At 44.7% G+C, this 27,733-nt stretch overlaps 1 protein-coding gene across 1 annotated transcript in view; it reads left to right on the forward strand.

The window, feature by feature from the left end:
• Positions 1-27,733, forward strand: part of shprh (SNF2 histone linker PHD RING helicase) — a 110,064-nt gene that overhangs the window by 62,814 nt on the left and 19,517 nt on the right. The window contains exons 15-24 of the mRNA XM_078541786.1: positions 4,312-4,433; positions 5,628-5,716; positions 5,847-5,939; positions 13,587-13,694; positions 15,448-15,593; positions 17,237-17,410; positions 19,108-19,170; positions 21,797-22,022; positions 26,095-26,238; positions 27,307-27,408. Coding sequence (XP_078397912.1) covers positions 4,312-4,433; positions 5,628-5,716; positions 5,847-5,939; positions 13,587-13,694; positions 15,448-15,593; positions 17,237-17,410; positions 19,108-19,170; positions 21,797-22,022; positions 26,095-26,238; positions 27,307-27,408 — 1,267 coding nt within the window. The remainder of the gene's footprint in view (positions 1-4,311; positions 4,434-5,627; positions 5,717-5,846; positions 5,940-13,586; positions 13,695-15,447; positions 15,594-17,236; positions 17,411-19,107; positions 19,171-21,796; positions 22,023-26,094; positions 26,239-27,306; positions 27,409-27,733) is intronic.

Genomic DNA, 27,733 nt, shown 5'->3' on the forward strand with positions numbered 1-27,733 from the left:
TTCTCACCTTATTGTCCGCTAATGCCACTGAACACACCCAACACCAGCGGGCATTAAAAATTCCGCCCTATATGTGAAGAAGTTTCTCTTGCTCTAACTCTCTTACATTTAATTGTGTATCTGTGGTCCCTTCTTCTTAGCTTCTTAACTACTTATGAACACATTGCTTGAAAAGGAAGTGGAAGCGGATTGAATAGTAACTTTTAAAATATTTAAAAAGGAATATTACAGGGCTGTGGGGAAAGAGTGGAGAAGTGGGAATAATTGGACAACCAGCACAGGCACCATGGGCCAAATGGCCTCTATCGGTGCTGTTACATTCTAGGATTCCATTGGAAACAGTCTATTCTGTCCACAATGACAGACCATTCTCAATTCCAAACAACCCTATTACGCCCATTAATCTGCATCGTTTTAATAAAAAAAGACACAGACTTTAAAATATGCTGTTAACCTGTGAATGAGCATCTATGGGTTCTTTTTCCGGCCCTGTGAGCACAACATAATAGATTTGTCGGTCATTTTGTTTCCTAAATTGGTGAAGTATTCGCTCTCTCTTTCTCTCTTCATCTTTCTCTCTCTGTCTCTTGCCTCTCCGTCCCAGGATATTGGGTTGACTGGGGAGGTGGGGAGGGAGGGATTTAAGTCTGGAGGTGACATGCTGGATAAACCATTTGTTGCTTTTATAATTAAAAACGGAAAATACTGGAAGACACTCATGTCAGGAAGTATCTGTGCAGAGAAGGATAAAATGTTAACGTTTCAGGATTTCCAACCTCTGTCATGACCTGTAAACCTTTTCTCTTCCTAAATCCTGCCTGACCCATTGTGTGTTTTGGTTTCAGATTTCCAGCATCCATGATATTTTCCCTTTTTGGCATGTCCTATCATTTTTTGTATTTGTCCGGTCCTAATAATACCTTCCTTGGACAATCCCTCAAATATCTATCTGCTGTTGCTGCCTGCCTGGGCAATCCAATCCCATTCTGTGTAAATAAGTTATATCTAATCTGTCTAAGCACTTTTGCTCTTAAGTTATTGTAATGATTTGCCATACACCTAATGGTCTGTAAATATACCTGTCAATGAGTACCTACTCATTTTTAAAAAAGAAAGACATGCATCTCCATAGCACCTTTCAGAAGCTCAGGATGTCTCAAATTGCTTTTCAGCCAATGGAGTACTTCTAAAGTGTAGTTGCAGTTATAAATGTAGCCAATTTGTGTTCAGCAAGCTCCCACAAACAGCAGTTAAATAAATTTGTATTTTTTAATTGTTGGCTGAGGGAATGATAGTGGCCAGGACATCAAGGAGAATTCCCTGCTGTTTTTCAAGTTGTGCCATGGGACTTCATGAGCGGGCAGAAGGGGCCTCGTTTTAACATCCCACCTGAAAGATGGCATCTTCCACAATGCAGCACTCTTTCAGTACTGTGGTCATAGTACTTAATTGTATGTAGGTGGTGGGCATTAACTGGGGATTCACATCTTTTCCGATAAATAGGAACAGATTGAAACTGTGGTTGTTGGGTTAGGAGGTGCATGTTTGGAATGTGGATCTCTATAAATAAATGCTTATAAAAGTGTGTAACGAATGGTTCCAGTTCTATCTTTTGCTACCTGGCTTTCTGGAATATAACATAATGCAGTGGGGTATTGACTGACATGTTGTACATGCATCCAGGAGAGCTTTTTAAGCTAGTACGTAGAAAGTCCTACAGGAGAGGGGGCGGTCCTGGACTTAATTTTAGGGAATGAAGCCAGGCAAGTGGTTGAGGTATCAGTGGGGGAGCATTTTGGAGATAGTGATCATAACTCCGTTAGATTCAAGGTTGTTATGGAAAAGAACAAGGATGGGCCAGAAATCAGAGTTCCAAATTGGGGGAAGGCAGATTATAATAATATCAGATATGATTTGGCCAGAGTGGACTGGGAGCAGCTACTTTTAGGTAAATCTGCGTCAGAGCAGTGGGACTCATTTAAGAAGGAAATAGGGAGAGTACAGGGCCAACATATTCCAGTAAAGATGAAGGGTGGGACCAACAAATCCAGGGAACCCTGGATGTCGAGGGATATACAGGATTGGATAAAGAGTGAAAGGGAGGCTTATGGCAGATACCGAGGACTCAAAACAGTGGAAGCCCTGGAGGAGTATAGAATGTGTAGGGGGGAACTTAAAAAAGAAATTAGGAGAGCAAAAATGGGGCATGAAAAAGCATTGACAGGTAAAATAAAGGAAAATCCAAAGTTATTTTACAAGTGTATTAAGAGTAAGAGGATAACTAGGGAAAGAGTAGTGCTCACTAAGGACCATAGTGGTAATTTGTGTGTGGAGCCAGAAGAGGTAGGTAGGGTTCTAAATGAATACTTTGTGTATGTGTTCACAAGTCAGCGGGACGACATGGGTATGGAAATCAGGCAGAAGGACTGTGATATAATTAAAGAAATTAGCATAGAAAGGGAGGCGGTTCCAAGTGGCCTGGCAGGCTTAAAAGTAGATAAATCTCCAGGCCCGGATGAAATGTATCCCAGGCTGTTGAGTGAGGCAAGGGAGGAGATAGCAGGGGTGCTGGCAATAATTTTCAATACCTCTCTGGCCACAGGAGAGGTGCCAGAGGACAGCCAATGTGGTACCGTTATTCAAGAAGGGAGGAAGGGATAAACCAGGGAACTACAGGCCAGTCAGTATAATCTCAGTGGTGGGGAAACTATTGGAAGCAATTCTGAGGGACAGAATTAATCTACACTTGGGGATTAATCAATGACAGTCAACATGGTTTTGTTATGGGGAGGTCATGTCTGACCAATTTGATTGAATCTTTCGAAGAGGTGACCAGGTGTGTAGATAAGGGCAATGCATTTGACGTAGTCTACTTGGACTTCAGCAAGGCTTTTGATAAGGTCCCGCATGGGAGACTGATAACGAACGTAAGAGCCCATGGGATCCAAGGCAATTTGACAAATTGGATCCAGGATTGGCTGAGTGGGAGGAAGCAGAGGGTGATGGTCGAGGGGTGTTTTTGTGACTGGATGCCTGTGTCCAGTGGGGCCCCACAGGGATCGGTGTTGGGTCCCTTGCTGTTTGTGGTATATATAAATGATTTAGACTTGAATGTAGGAGGGTTGATCAGTAAGTTTGTGGATGACATGAAAATTGGTGGGGTGGTAAATATTGAGGAGGATAGCCTTAGATTACAGGAGGATATAGACGGGCTGGTCAGTGGCAAATAGAATTCAATCCGGATAAGTGTGAGGTGATGCACTTGGGCAGGACAAACAAGGCATGGGAATACACGATGAATGGTAGGACCCTAGGAAGTATCGAGGATCAGAGGGGCCTTGGTGTACATGTCCACCGGTCCCTTAAGGTAGCGGGACAGGTAGATAAGGTGATTAAGAAGGCATATGGAATACTTGCCTTTATTAGCCGAGGCATAGAATATAAGAGCAGGGAGGTTATGCTGGAACTGTATAAAATGCTGGTTAGGCCACAGCTAGAGTATTGCGTGCAGTTCTGGAATCCGCATTATAGGAAGGATGTGATTGCACTAGAGAGAGTGCAGAGGAGATTTACCATGATGTTGGCTGGGCTGGAGAGTTTTAGTTATGAGGTGAGATTGGATAGACTGGGGTTATTTTCCCTGGAGCAGAGGAGATTGAGGGGGGACATGATTGAGGTGTATAAAATTATGATGGGCATAGATAGGGTTGAGAGGAAGGAACTTTTCCCCTTGGTGGAGGGATCAATAACCAGGGGGCATAGATTTAAGGTAAGGGGCAGGAGGTTTAGAGGGGATGTGAGGAAGAATTTTTTCACCCAGAGGGTGGTGGGAATCTGGAACTCACTGCCTGAAAGGGTGGTAGAGGCAGATACCCTCATAGCATTTAAGAAGTATTTGGATGTGCACTTGCAATGCCATGGCATGCAAGGCTACAGGACTAGTGCTGGAAAATGGAATTAGAATAGTTAGGTACTTGTTTGGCTGGCGCAGACTCGATGGGCCGAAGGACTTTTTTCTGTGCTGTAGACCTCTATGACTGTGACTATGACTACGAAGTCTCTGTAACTCTTTCGAGTTATCAACAGATCGCATGTAACTCTTTTGAGTACATTCACAGTTCTTGGTTTCCGGGAGTGGGACATGAACCCACAACCCTCTGATTCAAAGGCGAGGGTGCTATGAACTGAGCCACAGCTGACAATGCAGGAGGTGTACTTGCTTTCGAGCTGGCAAATGCAAAGTTTGGTCATTTATTTTTAGATTATTTTCTTATTCCTTTACCTGGACTGTTTATGCTTTTGTGATTGCAGTACCATGACGATGGAAGAACTCTTAAAGTCTCTTCAGAAAAAATGTTGCACAGAGTGTGAAGAGGCTCATCGGCAGCTTGTGTGTGCTCTTAATGGATTGGCTGGCATTCATATTATCAGAGGTAAACATATTTGTTACTAGTGGGTTTTTTGCAACTAAATATACTAAGTAAATATGAATCTACTAATTTTAGGGAAAGGGGATAAAGGCTATGGGACTAAAGATGGATAAATTGTTATCAAAACATTACATTAGCCAAAATGGACTGATTGGGTTGAATAATCAGTCTCTGTGTTATATTGGTATATATTTCCATATAGCATTAACTCAATATGAACATGCCAGCTTAATTCATATATATGGGCTGAAATGCTCCACTCTGTGGTCAACAGTCTGTCCGTTCACTTTAATAGATGGAAAATCACAAACTGCCAAATGCAGGAATGAATTACTCCAGCCTCTATCTGAATGTGAACCTATCTGAACCCAAATATACTGTTACACCATCTGAGATTAGCTAATACTGTCTGAGTTTGGGTATGTGTGCATTTATAGTATACTAAAGTGTTAACTGAATCTGAAATGTACTTATGATATCTTGAATGCACTCACTGAATCTGGAATGCAGTTTTTTTTTTTAGCTTTTAAGGGTATATGATGGGGTTTGAAGAGAAATTAAGACGGCCGCTGGAAGCATTCCAATACTTCTCTTATAATGATTTGATTGATTGATTGTTTTGTGGTGACTGCTTGTTGTTCATCATTAGCTTTTCTGACCATCTTCATGCTGTTTGAGTCAATTACGATCTTTCCATTAATAGTGATTTGGTGATATTCCATTTTTTTATCAATAGTATGTTTGAGACAATAGATTTTCTAGCCAACTGGCAGTCTTAGCCATAGACCTGTCGCGGTGCCTTAATGTTTAATTATATAGATGAAAAGGCTTTGTATCAAATTGAACAAGTACATTTATGATACTAAAGAAAGAACTTGCATTTATATAGCACCTTTCATAATCTCAGGATGTCTCAAAGCCCTTTGCAGCCAATGAAGCACTCCTGAACTGTAGTCACTGTTGTAATAAGGAAATGTGGCAGCCAATTTTTGCACAGCAAGCTGCCTCAAATATCATCGTGATAATGACCAAATCATTTTTCAAGATGTTGATCGCGGGATAAATATTGGTTTAACATCACATCCGAAAATTTGGCACCTCCGACAGTGCAACACTACTTATTACAGTGTCATCCTACGTTTGGTGCTTGTATCTTTGTATGGCTTCAATTCCCACTCCAATAATTATATATTACAGGTGAGTTCATAACAGCAGTTGAATATTACAGAGAGGTTCTGCGTTCATCCGAGGAACACAAAGGTAAACTTCAAACAGACTCTTTACAGGTGAGTGGACCAATCTGGATTTCAATTTGCATTGCAGAATGATATAAGTCCCATATTGATCTATCTAGTTGCGGGTTTTCAATGGCCCCACTCTCCATTTACCAATCAATTGAAATGTTGTTCTTTCCAGCGACTCCATGCTACCCACAACCTTATTGAGCTCTTGGAGGCAAAGCACACAGGGATCCCACCGACTCTCCGAGATCACAAGCTTCGGGAAGAAGTATGTACCCACTTTCCTTTAGGGGCCAGTGGATGCTAACTGTACAGAGTCATTCTCATTTACTACTTGGCTCTTAAGACTTGTCATTTAATAGTTGACTCTGGAGTGGTAGTGGTCCTGTGCACTCTAGCATTGCATTCCTTAGACTTTTGATTTTATTGTTTTGTTTGTTGTTTACATTTCATACTCATTGCTTTTGTTCCATATGTCTGGAAGTTTGGGAAGGGCTGTTCATTGTCCTGTTGCCTCATTGATAGATAAATCCCAAATCAGAAAACCAAGATATATCCAAAATATGTTGCACTGAAAGAAGCAACTTGTATTTATATAATGCCTTTTACATCCCAAAGAGTTTAGCAACCAGTGGATTACTTTGGAAGTGTGTTCAGTGTTATTTACTGTGCAGAAATTGGCTACATAAGATAAATGGCTTTTGATGGTAGAGGAAAGTATGTTGGCTAGAGGAGTTTGCTGCTTGTCCTCAAATGCACAGATGGAGCCCTAGTTGAACATCTCATTCAAGGAGTGGCTTCTCTGATACGGCAGCCCTCCCAGTATTGCATTGGAATGTCAGTCTACCTTTTGTGCTTGTGAACTTAAGCTCCATATTTGGCATGGCTAACAAATGCAAAATCTTTAGAAGAAGGCTTAAATCATACAATTTTCAAAATTGCTGATGGTACAAGCAAATGGACCAGCTGCAGACTAATTTTAGTGAATGGGCCTATTTGTGGCTTATATCATGTGGACAAATATAGCGTTGTGCACATGGAGTCAGGAAATTAGGCTTGTTTGCACTGAGGGGATCCTGTTGAAAGAAATAAGTCAGGAGGGAGACCAGAGCAGAGTCATTGATTGCTCTTTAAATGTGCATAAGTCAAGTGAAGGTTATGGAAAGCAAATAGGACTTTATTTTGTACATAGCATTATGCTTTCTAGGTTATATGATTATGTCACTCTGTGGTAAGCCCACGTTTGAAGTACTTTGATCCCTGCAGCTGCTGATCTAATTGAATGATGGAACAAACTCAGGACTGAATGACCTACTTCTATTCCCAATGTTCCTGGATTTTGTCCGTGGATTCTTTAAATAAACTTGTGCATACAGCGTGAATCATATAGAATGTTCCATCATCTATGGATAGATTGATTGCTCTGTACAGAGTATGCATTAATTGTACGCACAATAAAATGACCCTGTCTTGTCACAATCTCCTTCGCATTTACAACAAAGCCCTCTGCTCACTTTAGGCTGTACCTTCCTGCCCCTATTGAATGCATTTCCAATACTAATTAAATGGAGACAGAAAGCTCTGACCTGAATTTTTTTATGATCTATAACAACCATTTCCTTCCAAAAACTAAGCGGTACAAATTGTAAAAATTCAGATCTCACAATTTGTCAGTTAGAAATGTTAAAAAAAACGAGAAAGAAAACCAGTCCAATACTGCTGGTTCTCTTTAACCTGAGGCTTGATGTTATGGTACAGGGTACACAGCAGAGAGTGGGACATTGCAGGATACACAGCAGAGACTGGGACATTGCAGGATGCAGAGCACAGACTGGGACATTGCAGGATACACAGCATGGACAGGGGCATTGCGTGGTACACAGTATGGACTGGGGCATTGCATGGTGCACAGCACGGACTGGGATATTGCAGGATACACAGCATTGACTGGGATAATGCAGGGTGCACAGCACGGACGGGGACATTGCTGGGTACAAAGTGGAGACTAAGATGTTGCAGGGTACACAGCAGAGACTGGGATATTGCGGGGTACACAGCAGAGACTGGGACGTTGCAGGGTATACAGCAGAGACTGAGACGCTGCAGGGTACACAGCACAGACTGGGACGTTGCAGGGTGCACAGCACAGACTGGGATGTTGCAGGGTGCACAGCACAGACTGGGATGTTGCAGGTTATACAGCACAGACTGGGACATTGCAGGGTAGACAGTAGAGACTGGGACAGTACAGGGTACACAGCAGAGACTGGGACAGTGCAGGTTACACAGCACGGACTGGGACGTTGCAGGGTACACAGAGATTGGGACATTGCAGGGTGCACAGCAGAGACTGGGACATTGCAGGGTACACACCAGAGGCTGGGACATTGCAAAGTATACAGCATGGACTGGAACGTTGCAGGTTACACAGCACGGACTGAGACATTGCAGGGTACACAGCAGAGGCTGGGACATTGCAGGGTATACAGCACGTACTGGGACGTTGCAGGTTACACAGCACGGACTGAGACATTGCAGGGTACACAGTAGAGACTGGGACAGTACAGGGTACACAGCACGGACTGGGACGTTGCAGGGTACACAGCAGAGAGTGGGACATTGCAGGGTACACAGCAGAGAGTGGGACATTGCAGGGTACACAGCAGAGTCTGGGACATTGCAGGGTACACAGCAGAGAGTGGGACATTGCAGGGCATACAGCACGGACTGGGACATTGCAGTGTACACAGCACGGACTGGGACATTGCAGGGTACACGGCACGGACTGGGACATTGCAGGGTACACGGCACGGACTGGGACATTGCAGGGTACACAGCAGAGAGTGGAACGTTGCAGGGTACACAGCAGAGTCTGGGACATTGCAGGGTACACAGCAGAGAGTGGGACATTGCAGGGTACACAGCAGAGAGTGGGACATTGCAGGGTACACAGCAGAGAGTGGGACATTGCAGGGTACACAGCAGAGAGTGGGACATTGCAGGGTACACAGCAGAGAGTGGGACATTGCAGGGTACACAGCAGAGAGTGGGACATTGCAGGGTACACAGCAGAGAGTGGGACGTTGCAGGGTACACAGCAGAGTCTGGGACATTGCAGGGCATACAGCATGGACTGGGACATTGCAGGGTACACAGCAGAGAGTGGGACATTGCAGGGTACACAGCAGAGAGTGGGACATTGCAGGGTACACAGCAGAGAGTGGGACGTTGCAGGGTACACAGCAGAGTCTGGGACATTGCAGGGTACACGGCACAGACTGGGACATTGCAGGGCACACAGCAGAGATTGGGACATTGCAGGGTACACAGCAAAGACTGGGACATTGCAGAGCACACAGCACGGACTGGGACATTGCAGGGTACACGGCACGGACTGGGACGTTGCAGGGTACACAGCACGGACTGGGACATTGCAGGACACACAGCAGAGATTGGGACATTGCAGGGTACACGGCACAGACTGGGACATTGCAGGGTACACAGCAGAGACTGGGACATTGCAGGACACACGGCACGGACTGGGACATTGCAGGGTACACGGCATGGACTGGGACATTGCAGGGCACACAGCAGAGAGTGGGACATTGCAGGGTACACAGCAGAGAGTGGGACATTGCAGGGCACACAGCAGGGACTGGAACATTGCAAGGTACACAGCAGAGACTGGAACATTGCAGGGTACACGGCACGGACTGGGACGTTGCAGGGCACACAGCAGAGATTGGGACATTGCAGGGTACACAGCAAAGACTGAGACATTGCAGGGCACACGGCACGGACTGGGACATTGCAGGGTACACGGCACGGACTGGGACATTGCAGGGTACACAGCAGAGACTGCGACATTGCAGGGTACACGGCACGGACTGGGACGTTGCAGGTTACATGTCACGGACTGGGACATTGCAGGGTACACGGCACGGACTGGGACATCGCAGGGTACACAGCACGGACTGGGACATTGCAGGGTACACAGCAGGGACTGGGACATTGCAGGGCACACGGCACGGACTGGGACATTGCAGGGCACACGGCACGGACTGGGACATTGCAGGGTACACGGCACGGACTGGGACATTGCAGGGTACACAGCAGAGACTGGGACATTGCAAGATACACAGCATGGACTGGGACATTACAAGGTACACAGCAGAGACTGGGATATTGCAGGGTACACAGCAGAGACTGGGATATTGCAGGGTACACAGCAGAGACTGGGATATTGCAGGGTACACGACACGGACTGGGACATTGCAGGGTACACAGCACGGACTGGGACATTGCAGGGTACACAGCACGGACTGGGACATTGCAGGGTACACAGCACGGACTGGGACATTGCAGGGTACATGGCACGGACTGAGACATTGCAGGGTACACGGCACGGACTGGGACATTACAAGGTACACTGCACGGACTGGGACATTGCAGGGTACACGGCACGGACTAGGACATTACAAGGTACACTGCACGGACTGGGAAATTACATGGTACACTGCACGGACTGGGAAATTACAAGGTATACAGCAGCGACTGGGACGTTGCAGGGCACACAGCACGGACTGGGACATTGCAGGGTACACAGCACGGACTGGGACATTGCAGGGCACACAGCACGGACTGGGACATTGCAGGGTATACAGCACGGACTGGGACATTGCAGGGCACACGGCACGGACTGGGACATTGCAGGGCACACGGCACGGACTGGGACATTGCAGGGCACACGGCACGGACTGGGACATTGCAGGGCACACGGCACGGACTGGGACATTGCAGGGCACACAGCACAGACTGGGACATTGCAGGGTACACAGCAGGGACTGGGACATTGCAGGGCACACGGCACAGACTGGGACATTGCAGGGTACACAGCACGGACTGGGACATTGCAGGGTACACGGCACAGACTGGGACATTGCAGGGTACACAGCACGGACTGGGACATTGCAGGGTACACAGCAGAGACTGGAACATTGCAGGGTACACAGCAGAGACTGGGACATTGCAAGATACACAGCACGGACTGGGACATTACAAGGTACACAGCAGAGACTGGGATATTGCAGGGTACACGACACGGACTGGGACATTGCAGGGTACATGTCACGGACTGGGACATGACAAGGTACACTGCATGGACTGGGACATTGCAGGGTACACGGCACGGACTAGGACATTACAAGGTACACTGCACGGACTGGGAAATTACAAAGTATACAGCAGCGACTGGGACGTTGCAGGGCACATGGCACGGACTGGGACATTGCAGGGTACACGGCACGGACTGGGACATTGCAGGGTACACAGCAGAGACTGGGACATTGCAAGATACACAGCACGGACTGGGACATTACAAGGTACACAGCAGAGACTGGGATTTTGCAGGGTACACAGCAGAGACTGGGATATTGCAGGGTACACAGCAGAGACTGGGATATTGCAGGGTACACGACACGGACTGGGACATTGCAGGGTACACAGCACGGACTGGGACATTGCAGGGTACACAGCACGGACTGGGACATTGCAGGGTACACAGCACGGACTGGGACATTGCAGGGTACACAGCACGGACTGGGACATTGCAGGGTACACGGCACGGACTGGGACATTGCAGGGTACACAGCACGGACTGGGACATTACAAGGTACACTGCACGGACTGGGACATTGCAGGGTACACGGCACGGACTAGGACATTACAAGGTACACTGCACGGACTGGGAAATTACATGGTACACTGCACGGACTGGGAAATTACAAGGTATACAGCAGCGACTGGGACGTTGCAGGGCACACAGCACGGACTGGGACATTGCAGGGTACACAGCACGGACTGGGACATTGCAGGGCACACAGCACGGACTGGGACATTGCAGGGTATACAGCACGGACTGGGACATTGCAGGGCACACGGCACAGACTGGGACATTGCAGGGTACACAGCACGGACTGGGACATTGCAGGGTACACGGCACAGACTGGGACATTGCAGGGTACACAGCATGGACTGGGACATTGCAGGGTACACAGCAGAGACTGGAACATTGCAGGGTACACAGCAGAGACTGGGACATTGCAAGATACACAGCACGGACTGGGACATTACAAGGTACACAGCAGAGACTGGGATATTGCAGGGTACACGACACGGACTGGGACATTGCAGGGTACATGTCACGGACTGGGACATGACAAGGTACACTGCATGGACTGGGACATTGCAGGGTACACGGCACGGACTAGGACATTACAAGGTACACTGCACGGACTGGGAAATTACAAAGTATACAGCAGCGACTGGGACGTTGCAGGGCACATGGCACGGACTGGGACATTGCAGGGTACACGGCACAGACTGGGACATTGCAAGGTACACAGCAGAGACTGGAACATTGCAAGGTACACAGAAGAGACTGGAACATTGCAAGGTACACAGCAGAGACTGGAACATTGCAGGGCACACGGCACAGACTGGGACATTGCATGGCACACATAGAGATGGTAGTTTTATGGTTTGGAAGTTCAGGCTGTTGCATGTACCTACGTTACAAAACTGACTACATGGTTTTCACCACGTTTGCTTTGAATTCCTGTGGAAATGCGTGGTGACAATGTGCTGAAACTATCCTGTGTCTGGTAATCTACACTTGTTAGTGTTAGAGTTGTTAGTGGTAAAACATGCAGGATTGTCTCAATAACGGAGTTTTTGTCCTGTGTCAAAGTCGGAAGATGAGTGTTTCTCCCAACAGGGTGGTTGTTTGCTTAGCTCATGCACCAGGCAGAATTTTCTCTTCAAAGCCTTTAGTATAGTTATAAATAGCATTACATTATTGCAGTGTTGTTAATTCTCTCTCAAGCTAGTTAAAGACAAGTGCACATTTTAAAATAAGAAAAACAGTAACTTCAATTTACTGACCAGTTTTGATTACTGTTCATTGCCTCATGTTGGTTGGTTGATTTGTGCTTCCTGGGAAGATTGTGTGCACTGATTTGGAAGCAGTTACATTGCGACCAACATGGATACCAAATGGAAAATTTTAGTTCAGGCACCGTTCTTATCTGGTCTTCAAGTTTCCCAATTCAATGCCTCACAGCTTGGTTTGGTACACTAACTCCTGTATAAGTGTGGCAAGCAGCTTCAGGGCACCTATAATCCATACTACAAGAAGATGAAGTCCCAAAATCAGAGCTGCCAACTTTTGGCAATACTTTGGGTATGTGATTTTTCAGCCACTCACTGTGAGATGTACCTTTTTCTTAATTCTTTCATGGGATGTGGGCTTTGCTGGTTAGGCCAGCATTTATTACCCATTCCTAATTGTCCTCGAGAAGGTGGTGGTGAACAGCCTTCTTGAACAGCTGCAGTCCATGTGGTGTAGGTACACCCAGAGTGCTGTTAGGAAGGGAGTTCTAGGATACATGAATATTATTTGCCGCTTTTTGGTCCATGGCTGAATGTTGTCCAGGTTTTGCTGGACATGGACAGGGCATTTTCAGTATCAGGAGTCGTGAATAGTACTGAACATTGTGCAGTCATCAGCAAACATTCCCATCTCTGAAAGTATGATAGGGGGAAGGTCATTGAAGCAGCTGAAGATGGTTGGGCCTAGGACACTACCCTGAGGAACTTCTGCAGTGATGTCCTGGAACTGAGATGATTGGCATCCAACTACCACAGCCATCTTTATGTTAGGTATGAGTCCAATCAGTGGAGAGTCCTCCCCTGATTCCCATTTTCCCATTGACTTCAATTTACCCAGGGCTCCCTGATGCCACACAGTCAAACGCTATCTTGATGTCAAAGTCACCTGCCCTGCTGAGCCTTGAGTATTGAAGTGGTTATATATATATGATCTTTAAAATTTATTTTCTTGCCTCATCATACACAGGCTGAACATCTTAGACAGCATTACTTGAGCAAATCAGATTCCGAAGTTTCTGCAGCATGTCAAGCTTTGCCGCCAGTTCAGCAGAACATCCGTGAACTACAACGCAAGGTAAAGAGTCCTGTACCAGAGCACCAGGTGCATAGCCCTGTACCGGAGCGCCAGGTGCACGGCCCTGTACCGGAGCGCCAGGTGCACGGCCCTGTACCGGAGCGCCAGGTGCAATACCCTGTACCGGAGCGCCAGGTGCACGGCCCTGTACCAAAGCGCCAGGTGCACGGCCCTGTACCGGAGCGCCAGGTGCACGGCCCTGTACCGGAGCGCCAGGTGCACGGCCCTGTACCAAAGCGCCAGGTGCACGGCCCTGTACCAAAGCGCCAGGTGAACGGCCCTGTACCGGAGCGCCAGGTGAACGGCCCTGTACCAGAGTGCCAGTGAAAGAGTTGTATACAGCAATGCTTCTCTGTTAAGGCCAAATACTGCAAAGGAGACCAGAGTTGGGAGCGCTGCAGCAAACACCCAATTCAGCATGAAAATGGGAAGGCACAATAGTCCGGCAGAAGCAAATTTTTTAATTGCAAAGTACTGTAGGAGCCATGGGTCCATTGAAAAGAGGGTATGGGCCTTAACCGGGTAGAGATATACAGTAAAGTCCCACTGTCCTCACGTTCCTGCAATACCTCGCAAATGGCAAAATTATGAATGATAATCATGCTTTACAATGGGAGTCAATTAGATAGGTTTCAGCAATGTGAGGGCAGCATTGGTTTGTGCGGTTACTCTATAGCAAATTGTGTTATCTGTGTATGACAGATGAGGGGGGAGCCTGTGAGCTCAATGTTGTAACAAAAGAATCCAACTACAGACTCATCTCTTTTCACACCCAAGACATGTATTGAAAATTTTAATAAGCGACAATCCTCATTTAAGAAAAACATGAATCACTTCAAAACTGGCAGGCAAAATCAGTGAACATTTCAGAATTGAACAGAGCTGTTATTGCAACTCGGGACCGAGAGATTCGGACATTCTCAGGTTAATCTCTCCATTCAGGCTGCACTTCAGCTGCAATCATTCCAGGCACCGGTCCTCGCCCCTGTCAGAAAGGTGCTTAAAAAAAAGGGAATTAAAAGTCCACGGCTAATGGAAGGAGTCTGCTTCCAGAGACTTCGACACCATCTCCCGGTAAAAAGGTGTTGAGGTCTCTGCCCCGTCATGGCTGCCGTTTCCTTGAGGAAAGAGAAGAAAGGAGAAAGAAAAGGCAGATAAGCGAACAATTGATGACGTGATGGGTGATGTGGCGTAAAAGGCTTTAGCAGGGCTAAGCGAATATGCGAACAAGGAAGTTTCAAAAGGCGCGACTTTACAGTACTGAGGTACAGATGCTATTGCATGGGACTGTAGCAGTGACTATTTATCCCTAGAGGAGAATGTCCCATGGCTCCTGGAGGGCCTGCAATTTAAAAAAAAATACTTATGCAGGGCTGATTGTGCTGTTTTGGGTATCTCCTGCAGTGCTCCCAAATCTGACCTCCTTGCAGTAAAGGGATTGCTCTTGGTGGTACTGCTGGAGAGCAGATGGCCGAAATCTACACTTATCCATCAGCAGGCTAAAGTAGTCACTGAACTGCTCAGCAATGCTAATGCTAAGAATCTATAATATTTAACATAAAGTTACTTTCCAAAAAAGAACTGGGTATTGAAATCAACTCCCCACAGTTTTCTCACTGCCCTAAGGTTTGCCACTTTTTTCTGTGACTTGGTGCTCACTTCTGGTTTTGAAAGTTGGTAAATAGGATGGTACAGCTGACCATTAACCTTGACATACTGGAATGTCTTTCTCTTCTCATTTGTGTCTTGTCAGCAGATTCACTTTGGGGCTCCTTGGTGGCTTGGTATCGTTGAATGTGTACTTCAGGCAGACCTGGGTGAAGAGCTGGTGACAAGGGTGCAGAATGAAATCTCATCCAACTACAAACATCAAGCTAACAAACTCTCCATGGCTGAAAAGTAAGTAAATTTGTATACTGTCCAATAAATGATTGTTGCACTCTTTCTTTCATGCTGGCGAATTCTAATACCTGAATGCCTCAGTGTGTTAAGCTAATAGTGTTTCACAAGAAAACTCAGCATTTTCCAGTGTCTGGCAGTTGTTGCATTCATCAATGAGATTCTTTGGAGGACCGTGATTAGAGGCGACTGGAATCGACCCTGCTCAACGTTTGCTGCAAACTAAGATAAGGGAGAAAAGGTTTAAAGATGGATTCCAAGATTAGCACCTTGTTTACTTAGCATTTGTTCCCCAAAGACCTTAATTATAAATGCGCCCCATGAAAGAATACATTATTTAAAAAATCGCATGTATAGAGTCGGTGGCACGTGTGAAGAGCACCGCACCAGAGTGCGGGAGGAGGTGGCTGAGTCAGAGACTTCTATGCACAGTCCCCCTTGAGAGGGAGGATAATCATGATGATGTTCCAGTAGCCATTGTGCTAGGGCCTCAGGAGTCTCCCTTTGGGCAGAATACTTGGATCAACAGCAGCAGATATGTGGACATCTGCCAGAGTTCCCAGAGGCAATGTGAGCTCAAGCACTTCGAGTGGAGAAGTCCATCCGGTGATGAGTTCGACCTCATCTCAGGGACTCGATTGCATGAATGGCCAATCTCATAGAGAGACACATGTAGCATCACACAGAGTGCATGCAAGAGCAGTGTGATGCCCAGCAAAGGTCCAAGGCTCACTCAGTAGCCTGGAATAGGTGTTTGTAGAATGAGGGCTGTTGTCCAAGGAGTACGCGAAAAACTGTACACCCATAACTGGATGTTTGCACTTCTGGCACAACAGTGGCTGGAAGGGGTGACTGCTGCTCCCCAGCAGCCAGCCCCGTCTAACCTGCCTGGCAGCCAATCTAGGGTTCTGGAGGTGGGTGAGGAGGTTGAGGGTTCCAAGAAAATCTCGGCATTCTCATCTTCTACTGCTTACCGGTCCCTCTGTTAGAGCCCTTGTCTGCGCTACGTGTCCCAGAGACAAGGCTGTCCTTGCATAGATGCAGAGCCTGCAGTCTCAGGTGGGTCCCCATTTCCTTTGATTGGGGAGTCAGTGAGGAGGGATCATCAATTTAAAATTTTCACAAAGAGTGAGGAGAGAGGTAAGAAGAATTTTTTTTAATGCAGTAAGTTGTTAGAGCATGGAGTGATATGCCACAGGGAGTGGGGTCCATAAAAGACCCTAAAATGTCCTGAGCAACTGCATTAAAATTTCACTTAGTCACTGGAACTTTCCTCACCAGTACGTTGAATCTTGTCGAGCTGATGCACTGAAACTTTGCCAATACGGCACTCCAAAACTTTGTGGGTATTCATGACGTTCAAGTCAGCAATGAAACTTCACAAACGATTGCACTGAAACTCCACTAATAATTACATAACTGATATATTGAAACTTTTCTACTTGATGCACTGAAACTTCACTAACTGTTGTGCAATTTTGCCAACGGCTGCGCTTAAAATTCATTAAATAAACTTAACTATCTGCTGCACAATAAGCGTTTGCTTTGATTAAACTCTGATGCAATGAGCCATTCACCAACTAAAAGGCATGATGACAAATGTTGTCTCTAATTTGTGTTGATCACAAACCTTATGTACTCAGGTTCCGGGATTGCAGAGGTCTACAGTTTTTGCTGACTGTGCAAATTGAAGAGTTGAAGAAATCCCAAAAGACGGTGCAGGACTCAGTCAAGAATCTGGAGGCTCCTCCATCACAAGAAGAAATTCGGCTCGCCACAGTGTGTCATCTTCGCCCTGTCCGATTTCCCCTGAACAAGTGGGTGTATCGGGCAGTACCATGATTGGTTTCCTGCCAACTGGCAATGCAAAACTAGTTCTTTTCTCTTAAAAGTTTCTATTGTGCGATAGCTGCTTGTGGATGCCTTCTATATTTCTACATCTTTGTCAAGTGAGATGTTTTGGGAAGAATTGTTGTTACAATGCTTCGATTGAAGAAAGGCTTACATTTATATAGTGCTTTTCACAACCCCAGAATGTCCCAAAACACATCACAGCCAATGAAGTACTTTTTGAAATGTAGTCACTGTTTTAATGTAGGAAACTTGGCAGCCAATCTTTGCACAGCAATTCCCACAAACAGCAATGTGATAATGGCCAGATAATCAGCTTTAATTACATTGTCGGGGGATGAGTATTGACCAGGACAGGCAAAATCTCCCCTGCTGTTTTTCGAAATAGTGTCATGGGATCTTGTATCCACCTGAGAGGGCAGATGGGCCTTGGTTAAGAATCTTAACTGAAAGGTGAAACCTCCAACAGTGCAGCACTCCTTCAGTACAGCACTGGAGTGTCAGCCTGAACTTTGTGCTCAAGTCTCTTGGAGTTGGACTAGAACCCTCAGCCTTCTGCCTCGGGGGTCAGCAGTCTGTCCACTTAAGCGATGACTGACATAAATAAGAACAATTGTTAAATGAGGTTTGGAAGTACCGATACAAAAGCAAAATACTGTGGATGCTGGAAATCTGATACTGGAAATACTCAGCAGACCTGCCAGTGTCTGTGGAGTGAGAAACAGAGTTAACATTTCAGGTCAATAACTATCATGTCATGACATCAACCTGAAATGTTAACTCTTTTTCTCTCTGGCAGGTCTGCTGAGTATTTCCAGCATTTTCTGTTTTCACTTTGGAATTGCCAATATTGGTTTGCAACATTCAAACCCCCATCAAAATAGCTATTGGGAAAAATGTCATTGCCAGCAGTTTCTATGGATCCATGTGATTAAACTGGCTTGTATTCCCTAAGGAGACCACATGATTCAACATACATTAAGAAAAATGTTATTGTGACGTTAGAAGTGGGAAGTGTGTGGTCAAGACAGCAACAACAGCAGTCATTCCTCCACTCTTATTATTTCTATTATGTTTTCTCTTCCTTTGGGATGTTTTCTGTGTTAAAGGTGCTTTATAAATGTAAGATATTAGTGTTTCTATTTTTTGATGTCATCCCAATTGTATGGACTATCTCACCTGACTTCTAACCAAAGAATTTGATCAAGCACACAAATGGGTTGTTGTCTCAGGGACATGAGAGGACGAATCTCCCAGGTACACAGTTGGGCCATTTCTCAGATACCTGAAAGGATCCTTGTCCCAGATAATTGAATGGAATAATTGAATAACTCAACATCAGAAAAGACCACTACATAGATTGGCCATTTCTCAGACACACGAATTGGCCATTAGTCAGACACATCAATTAACTATTTCTGAGGTTCGTGAATGGTCTTCAGTAATTGAATGAACTAACTGAATAATCCAACACCATTCAAGCATCTGAATGGCTTTTGCTGAAGATGCACAATTGGTCAGTTGTCTCCATGTAATTTGCTTTTCTTAGATGCGTGAATATTTTCTGTTTTAGTTGTTCATGTGGTACAACAGGTGTTCAGAAGGAGATATTTTTCCCCCCATCGAATACTAATCAAGCCCCTTATTTTCCTTTGTTTTGCAGTTGTCAATTCTGTAAGGCAGACGAATTATTTACAGAATATGAATCCAAGCTGTTCTCACATAGGTAAGTGCATAAACTGGATGGAATAATATTCTGTGCATTTTCTCCTCTTTCAGGGTACAATACAGCAAGATCTGCTCTCAGGTACAGTATGCCAAACCCTGCTCCTGGCACAGAACAATAGGTTAAAGCAGATTGTTTGTGATCTTGAGCTCAGCACCTGACCCTATATTCTCTCTCTGACCAAGACTGTTTACTTCCACCCCCACAATCTCACTCGGGTCCACCTCTATCTCAGCTGTTCAAGCCTTTTTCCAGATTAGATTTTTCCAATGCTCTCCTGGCCAGCCTCCCACCTTCCACCCTACAAATCTTTGCTGCCCATATCCTAACTCTCACTAAGTCCTGTTTGTTAATTGTGAATTTATCATTGTTGATTTCCCTTTGTTATTGAAAATGGCCTTTTCTTGCACAAACATGGCTGTGGAGTCCAATTGCAGACCTGCATGGCTTTCCACAGTGTGAGCAAGGATGGATTGTCTGACTTTGTTTGGGCTGTCTAGTCTTTTAAGCTTGCCTTTTGTACTTTGCTGCCTGTATTCTTTGCTATTCGAAGGAAGCAACACCATGACTTGCGATCACTCTCCCGGTAGTCCTTACGTGTTCATTTTTCTCCCAGTTCTTGGTGGACATGCCACATTTCCTGTGGTTTGCCTTCCAAGAGTCCTTGAACCTTACTCTCAGCCTACTTCACAGGCAGTGTCCAAGTTTAAGTTGTGAATACGTCACCACCTTAGGGATTTTATTCGTCAGACATATGTACTACATGTCCATCTGAGCTGGCCTCTGATGACGAATGCTTCAATTCAAAACATTCCTGCTCTTTGAAGGACCTCAGTGTTGGGCACTTTGTCCTCCCCTTTAATGCTCATGATGTCCCGAATCAATCTCATGGAACCTGTCCAAGTGCTTAATATGTCTGGAGTTGGGTAGTCCATGTTTCACAGGCATATAAGAGGATAGGTATTACCACAGCTTTATACACAGCATGTCCTGTTGTAAGTTTGATACCTTGTTTCCTCCACAGTCTCTTCTAAATGGGCAAATGTTGAAATTTAAGTACATATTCTCTCCCTGTAGGGTTTATGTTTATCTCACTGTGAAGTGTACACTCCCTCTCTGTATATTAATTGGGTGTTAATTGTATTCAGGTGGTGAGCATTTATTGGGGACTCACCCTTGTTCCTGTGGCTCAGTTCATAGCACCCTCGCCTTTGAATCGGAGGGTTGTGGGTTCATGTCCCACTCCCGGAAAAAACCAAGAACTGTGATTGTACTCAAAGAGTTGCAATCTGTGACTGTTGATAACTCGAAAGAGTATAGGAACAGATTGAAAGAGGGATTGAGAGTTGGAATTGCACAATATCTCAGGTCTGTCTCTGTAAATAAAAGCTTCTAAATGTTTAGAGAGGAGGCTCTAGTTTTCTGTCCTTCACCGCCTGATTATCAGAGTTCCAACATCACTCCTCCATCTCCCCTGCGCTCACTGGTGTACAAGAACTCCTGGTCCAATATTGCCTCGATTTTAAAAATCTCATCCTCACGTTCAAATCCCTTCAGGGTCTTGTTCCTCTCCCCTCTCTATCTCTGTCACTTCCTGTAACCCGACAACTCTCAGATCTCTGCGTCCCTCCAACTCTGGCCTTTCCTATGCGCCCCGCCCCACTTGCTTCATTCCACCTTTGATGGCTGTGCCTGAGCGTGAAGCTCCAGAATTCCCTCTCCAAACTTTTCCACTTCTAATTCTCCCTTCTCCTTTTGGACACTGCTTAAAATCTACATCTTTGACCAAGATTTTGGCCATTTATCTGGACTAACATCTCCTTATGTGGCTCAATGTCAAATATTGTTTGAGTATGCTTCTGTAAAGCATCTTGGGAAGATGTACTACGTTAGAGGTTCTGTATAAATGTATTGTTTGGCATGTGTCAGTGCTGTGATCGGGCAGATAGCAGCAATGCCTCACACATGTAATGGTGCATTGTGCTGCTCATGAGGAACTCCTGTTACCTGTTTTACCCCAAGCCAGGGCTCAAACCCACACTTGTCATTTGACAAATGACCATCTGGTCACTAGCCCCTTAAGGTCAGCACAGTCTCTTGGGGATTCAGATGCCTTCAAAATTATATGTCTGGTAATGAAAGTTTTGAACCAAATCTGCCCCCTGAGGCCGATCTGGTAAACCAATACCGGAGCAGGACAGACCCAGGAGTTGATCAAAGAACGAGTTGAAGTGAGAGAGCCATCGGAAGCAGGGTTTGTTTCCACTTGACTCCAGATAACCCTGAATGCAAAGCCCAAATAAATAGGGGAGCATTGTCTGTGCACGCAGTGGGGAAATTATCAGTGTACTGCAGCAGTAAGCTCCATGGTTTTAGTTGGTTGAACTGCAGCCGTGTCCTTGTGCACTTGGCATTCCTGAGGCTTGGCTTTGCAACTCTGTGCCCAAGTTCTCTGGACTTATGTAAGCAGTCTATGTCCCTGTGGGACTGGGGTGGACTTCATAGTGAGATTAACAGAAACCCTACAAGGAGAGCATGTACACTTCATCGTGAAATGAACAGAACTGCTACAGGGAGAGAATGTGTACTTTATATTGGGGAAAACTAAAAATCTGCCTTTGTCCAGTGTTAAGGGGCAGAAAGCAATCTTCGAAGAGATGATTGAAGAGGATGAGGGCCTGGTTGATGAACGCCTGCCAACCACTAGTCGTGGACTGTGGGCTGCGAGTGAGACTGAACGTGCCTTAAAAGCCATCTTAGCCTTTGGGAAAGCACACCGTATGGATACCTTGCTAATAGAAGAAGGGAACGTCTTCATGGAACTGTTTGAGTCTTGGAAAAAAGAATACAAGGTACATGAGAAATTCCCAGACATAATAGAATTGATCTGCCATATTTTGGAAAATATTTAATTGATTGAAACCACAAATTAAATTACATTTTCTCTGGATCTTGTTAAGACAGATAGATATAAATACAGTGAAACCTGTACCTGCAAAAGACAGGCACTTATTGACAGTCCCAAATATCTCAACAATAAATAGACACAAACTGCATCTGGAAATCATGAACACTGCAAATCGCAGACTGTGGACAGCCTTCAATGCATCAAATTAATTTTCAACTGAAAACATCAGATATTCCTACTTATATGCATGGTGACAGCGGCCAAAAAACTATAGTATGTGTGGAATGGGGATATCTTCACCCATCCAAAGTGACAGAAGAACTGCTCTATCTCTGGGATTGAATGCTTGCATGGATCTCTCCCTAGGTTAGAGGGGTTTCTTTGTTGTTATGGATGCTGGGTAAGGAGATCTCCATTCCACAAAAGCAAATTACATCAGAATGATCGGTATGCTGAGGGTAGTGGTTTACAGATTAGTTACACAGCGATCATTGCATTAAATTTCTCACTGCAGGACGTCCCCTAACTCCTCCATACCCCCTGTCTGTGACTTCACTCGATCACCTTTGCAGAGCTGTGACTGTATGGAGTGCAGTCAGGATGGGCTGGAGAGTCACCGCGATTGGGGAGGGGAGACGCAGGGTGGCAGTCTTAGCATTCCATGACGAGGTGGGGGTGTTCTCAGAAATCAGGGGCAGGAAGAGATGGAGAGTGGGGAATGGAATTCCAGGGAGCAAGGGAGAAAGGGAAGAGAAGGGGACCAGGGAGGAGGAAGTAGGGGGTAAGTATGGGGAGAAGTGGAAGTGGGCACCATCATTCTCTGCAGAGTCAAGAGCAACAGCAACAACATGGAGTGGGAGGAGCAGCTTGTAAAGTAGAAGAACAAAAGATGAGGGGAGGAAGATGGTTCTCAAACTGACAACTAATACATGGGATCCTTCATCCCAATTTCCCTTTGCGGTAAAGACTAATATTTAAATTGAAAGGAAAGGGGATCAATGTCCGGAAAGGAGGAATATAAAAGGATTTGGTGGATACAGAAGAGAGTGCCAGCTTATGGCTCCTCCTATGGTGTAATGTCTCAGTTTCCCCTCTCCGCCTGCTCACGTGTGGCTTTCTGATTCTTGGAACTTCAGTGTAGGCTACCAATGTAGCAGATCCCAGAATCAGGACCTCTCTCGCTCAATGAAAAAGCACCTCAGGATGGTGATGAACCGGGAAACCAACAAACAGAAAGTAGAACTGAAATCACATCCTGCTGGCAGGGCTGCAGAATTAGACGTAATCCTAGGTGAGGACGATAGAAAGAAGGAACACTGCAGCATATACAGTAATCCTGGGACATTTAACTCATCCGATTTATTTTACATGCAATGACCACTTTGAAAAATAAGGAAACCTGCAAATAAAGGACACCTGATGTAAGCCCCTCAGGTTATTCTGTATCTAAATAATCTAATCAATAGTTAATTTGATGCAGGATTTGTTGAAAGAAATTCTGTATCTCACAGTATCTTCCAGGAAACTGTTTATTTTTCTGGCAAATGTGATCATGTAATTTTTTAAAATATAATTATTAAGGTTAAGGCTGTAAAATAGCATTAGTGTTCAAGTGATTATAAAGCAGTATCATAGTTAAGATTTTCTTTCCTATATTTAGAAAGAAAGAACTTGCATTTTGTTAATGCCTTTTACAGGTGCTTTAGAGCCAATGAAGTACCTTTGAAGTGTGGTCATTAGTTGTAGTATGGGAAACACAGCAGTCAATCTGCACACAGCAAGGTCCCACAAACTGCAATGTGTTAGTGACCAGATAATATGTTTCTTCATGATGTTGATTTTGACTTGAACCTACAACCTTCTGATTCGGAGGCAAGTGTGCTACCAAATGAACAAGGGCTGAAGTGTGACAGACAGATGCTGAACACAACACTTTTAAAATCTATGAAAACACCTGCATTTAGCACTTATCTGTCACACTTTAGAGTGTTGCAATTGCAAGGTGTAGGTCACATTATCAATCACACATGTTTGATTGACTCTAGTATCACATATTCAATGCCACAGTTAAAGGAACAGGTAGGAAAGTAACCAATGAATGAGCAATAAGCAGCTACCAATAAATAACTAATGAGGAATCCAATCAATAAATGATTTTTGAAAATACTTCATTGGCTGTAAAGTGCTTTGGGATGTCCTAAGGTTATAAAAGGCGCTATAGAAATGCAAGCTTTGCATCTCTATAGCTCTTTTTACTAACCAATCTGCTCCCTTGCAGTTGTTTACAATTCCCTTGACAATTAACCGTGTGAACTCCTCTATTATGCAGCTGCCACCAAGTTCAAAACCGTTACTATAATCTTTAAAAGTGGGATGACAAGATGAACAAAGCCATATTTAAAAAAACGTGGCATAGAGTACAAAAGTAGAATGATACAAATCATTGGTTAGGACCCAATTGTCCTAATTTGTGAGTCTTATTTATGACAAATGCCAAGGCCACGGCAAGGGTGCAGAGGAGATTTACTAAGATGACATTGGGATGAGAGAATTTCATTACGTGGAGAGACTAAAGAATTTGGGGGTTATTTTACTGGAACAAATTGTTACGATCCCCATTAAGAGCGATAACTTTAAACAAAAAATTTGAATTCTCAGTGACCAACTTGAAATCTTGTTGTGTAATTCCTTTAAGTTTTAAAACTTTTACTGTAACAAGCCAACATTGACTAAATGTTACGTAGTAAGCAACTAATACTAAAACTACAGAATAGGTACCCTTACTAATGTTTTAACACGACTGATAACCCCACACCGCATACATATACATTATAGCACGTTCTCCATGTGATTACAGTCTTTATAGGCAATAGACCACAGCCACTCCCAGCTTCCAATGGGCTCATATCTCCCCATTTTGCCAAGTTGTAACATCGAGTGATCCCCGAAAGGCACTTTCCTCAGTTTTCAGAGAATTTCCAAACCAACTACCAGCCGTAAGATCCACTCGGGCAATTTCTCTTCCTGGCTTCACCAGGGAAAATCTTCCATTCTTTAGATTGCCACATCTCTTCAACCGGAGACCATCCCCACTCTCACGTTCTGCCTGATAGCTCTCAGAGAACTCGCAGCCTTCTTCTCTCTGCTGACCACAGTAGCTGCAACCATTTGGCTCCCAATGAGACCTCTCTCTTTGTCTTTCTCTTTTCTGTCCAAAAGCTTGGAGACTAAAAGTCAGAACACACTTAGCCCAGCTGCTCTTGCCTTTGTTTTCAGGTGTGAACATTTAGCACCTTGCTCCCAGTCTCACAACCTGGACCCCCTGTCCCCAATAGTGACCAAGCCACCCAGGCTTTGTTGTCAGGCAGAATTAGAAGCAGATCACATGACCCTCTTCATTCGTCCATGTTACCTTAAATTAAAGAGACAGCCCCAAAACATAATCATCTCATAAAACCTTACATTCATAGCAAATGTAAAGTTAGGAGATCTAATAGAGGTGTGCAAAATTATAAAGGGCTTTGATAACATAAATAGAGAAAAACTATTTCCACTGGTTGTGAGTCAGTAACTGGAGGGTATGATTGTTGCCAAAAGAAAAGGTGAAGAGACTTTTTAAAATGACTAATGGTGTTAGGATATGGAATGCTCTACCAGAAATTATAGCAGAAGCAGAATCCATAATGGGGACATGGATATAACTATTTAGATTTTTTTTTAATAGAGTATGGAGGAGGATAAGAGAAGACTAGAAAAATTGACTTGCATTGATGTAAGAGAGCTTGTAGGTGCATGTTGGGCTGAATTGCTTCTTCTGTGCTGTGAAATTTTGTTTCTGTAGTACTGGGGAGGGAGAAAAAGAGTGTTTGAGCAAGTGTGTGTACATGCATGTTAAATAATATGTGTGTAAACATTTAGAGAGAGGTAATCTCAGGAATTGATGTATTTAACTGAAAACAGACAAACCCATCTTTAAACATTCTGCCTCAGCACCTGTTCTTCTATTGTGTCTGTAGTTGCTTCATGAATATTGGATGGCACTGCGTAATCGTGTTTCTGCTATTGATGAGTTAGCCATGGCAACGGAGCGCTTTCAAGTGCGCCTTCCAGATGAGCCCAAACCAAGTCTTCCTGTTCTTCACATCATTGAGTCACATGAGGTACAAAGCTGGAAAGCCGTGCTTAGATCCGCAGATTCAGACCATGCTAGGGACTGAATGTGAAAAAGGAAGAAAAAACTTGAATTTGTATAAGTGCGTAATAAGCTAGATAAGTATATGAAGGAGAAAGAAATAGAAGGATCTGTTGGTTAGTTGAGAAGGGGTGGGAGGAGGCTCATGGGACCATGAACACTGGTATGGACTAGTTGGTCTGAATGGCCGGTTTCTACACTGTAAATTATTTGTAACATGTATGGTGTATTTTTTTGGGTCCCAAAGTGCTTCACAAGCAATCAATGATTCTTTGGTTGGCAGAAGGAAGTGAAGCAATTCTGCTGGTTGTGCGATTTGCTTAAGTGCAAATAGATTGCTGTCCTGCACAGGCTACAAGGGCAAAATGGAACCCTTCAAAAATTGATGCTCTTTTTTTCTGTCAGCATGGAGGAATTAGTCCTGCCCACTAGTTGAAAATCATGACTTTTTTAAACCTATACTGTTTGTATAATACTGAAACTTTCTCAGTGCCTCCATTATAATGATTCAGTGCTTTCCCTTGAGTTTTCTTTTCACTTTGGGATAAGTACCATCTTTGCCTGGTGATTTATTTGCTTTGAACCCTTTTAGCCTGTTTGGAATTTCCAGCCATTTATGGGGGTGGAATTCTAGAATTGAGGGTCTAGCCGCTGAAGGCGCTGATGGTGCGAAGGAAATCAGATGCACATGAGGCCAAAATTGGAGAGTTCTTCGTGGGTTGTAGGGCTGGAAGAGGGTCCAGAGATAGGGCAGGGTGAAGCCATGGAGGGATTTAAAGACCGTTTCCTTTATTTGTTGCACCCAATACATTCAGGTGCAGGAGCAAGACTTTCTAGGCCAATGCATGATACCCCTCTCACCATATAGAAGCAATGGTGCAGCAGCAATAAATGTATATAATGCATTACATATGCAGTAAATGTATATTTTATTTTTGTCCATCAGCAATATTGCAAGGTATTGCCAGGTTTTACACAGGGTGAACATTTCAGACTCTAAAAGCCGGATGAAAGACCACTGTTGCATGTTTTACAGGTGGAACAAAACCGAATGAAGCTCTTAAATGACAAAGCTGTAGCCACATCACAATTACAGAAGAAGCTCGGTCAAGTCCTCTACCTCACAAATCTGGAGAAGGTGAGAACAATTATTTGAATGTGCAGGACATAATCTAAAGTACACCTGTACTAAGTAAACAGCAGGCGGGAATATCGAACCATTGTTTCAGCTCCATCATGATCACCTTCCAAATCCTGTAAGTCAGGGTTATTGTCATACAGGGAGCAAATGCCCAGACCAGTAGCAGTGGTACAAAGGTGCCCATCTTATGCAGTAGTCAGGAATTTGTCCAGTAGATCCTTGCTGCCTCTGGTAGCTCCCAACAGGTTGTATTAGCTGAAGACCTTGCTGCATCAACCTTTCTCTATTAGCTGCTGTGTGATTTTGGCCTATTAATGGAGTG

Source organism: Cetorhinus maximus, chromosome 5 (assembly GCF_964194155.1).
Source record: "Cetorhinus maximus chromosome 5, sCetMax3.hap1.1, whole genome shotgun sequence".
Classification (NCBI taxonomy): Eukaryota; Metazoa; Chordata; class Chondrichthyes; order Lamniformes; family Cetorhinidae; genus Cetorhinus; species Cetorhinus maximus.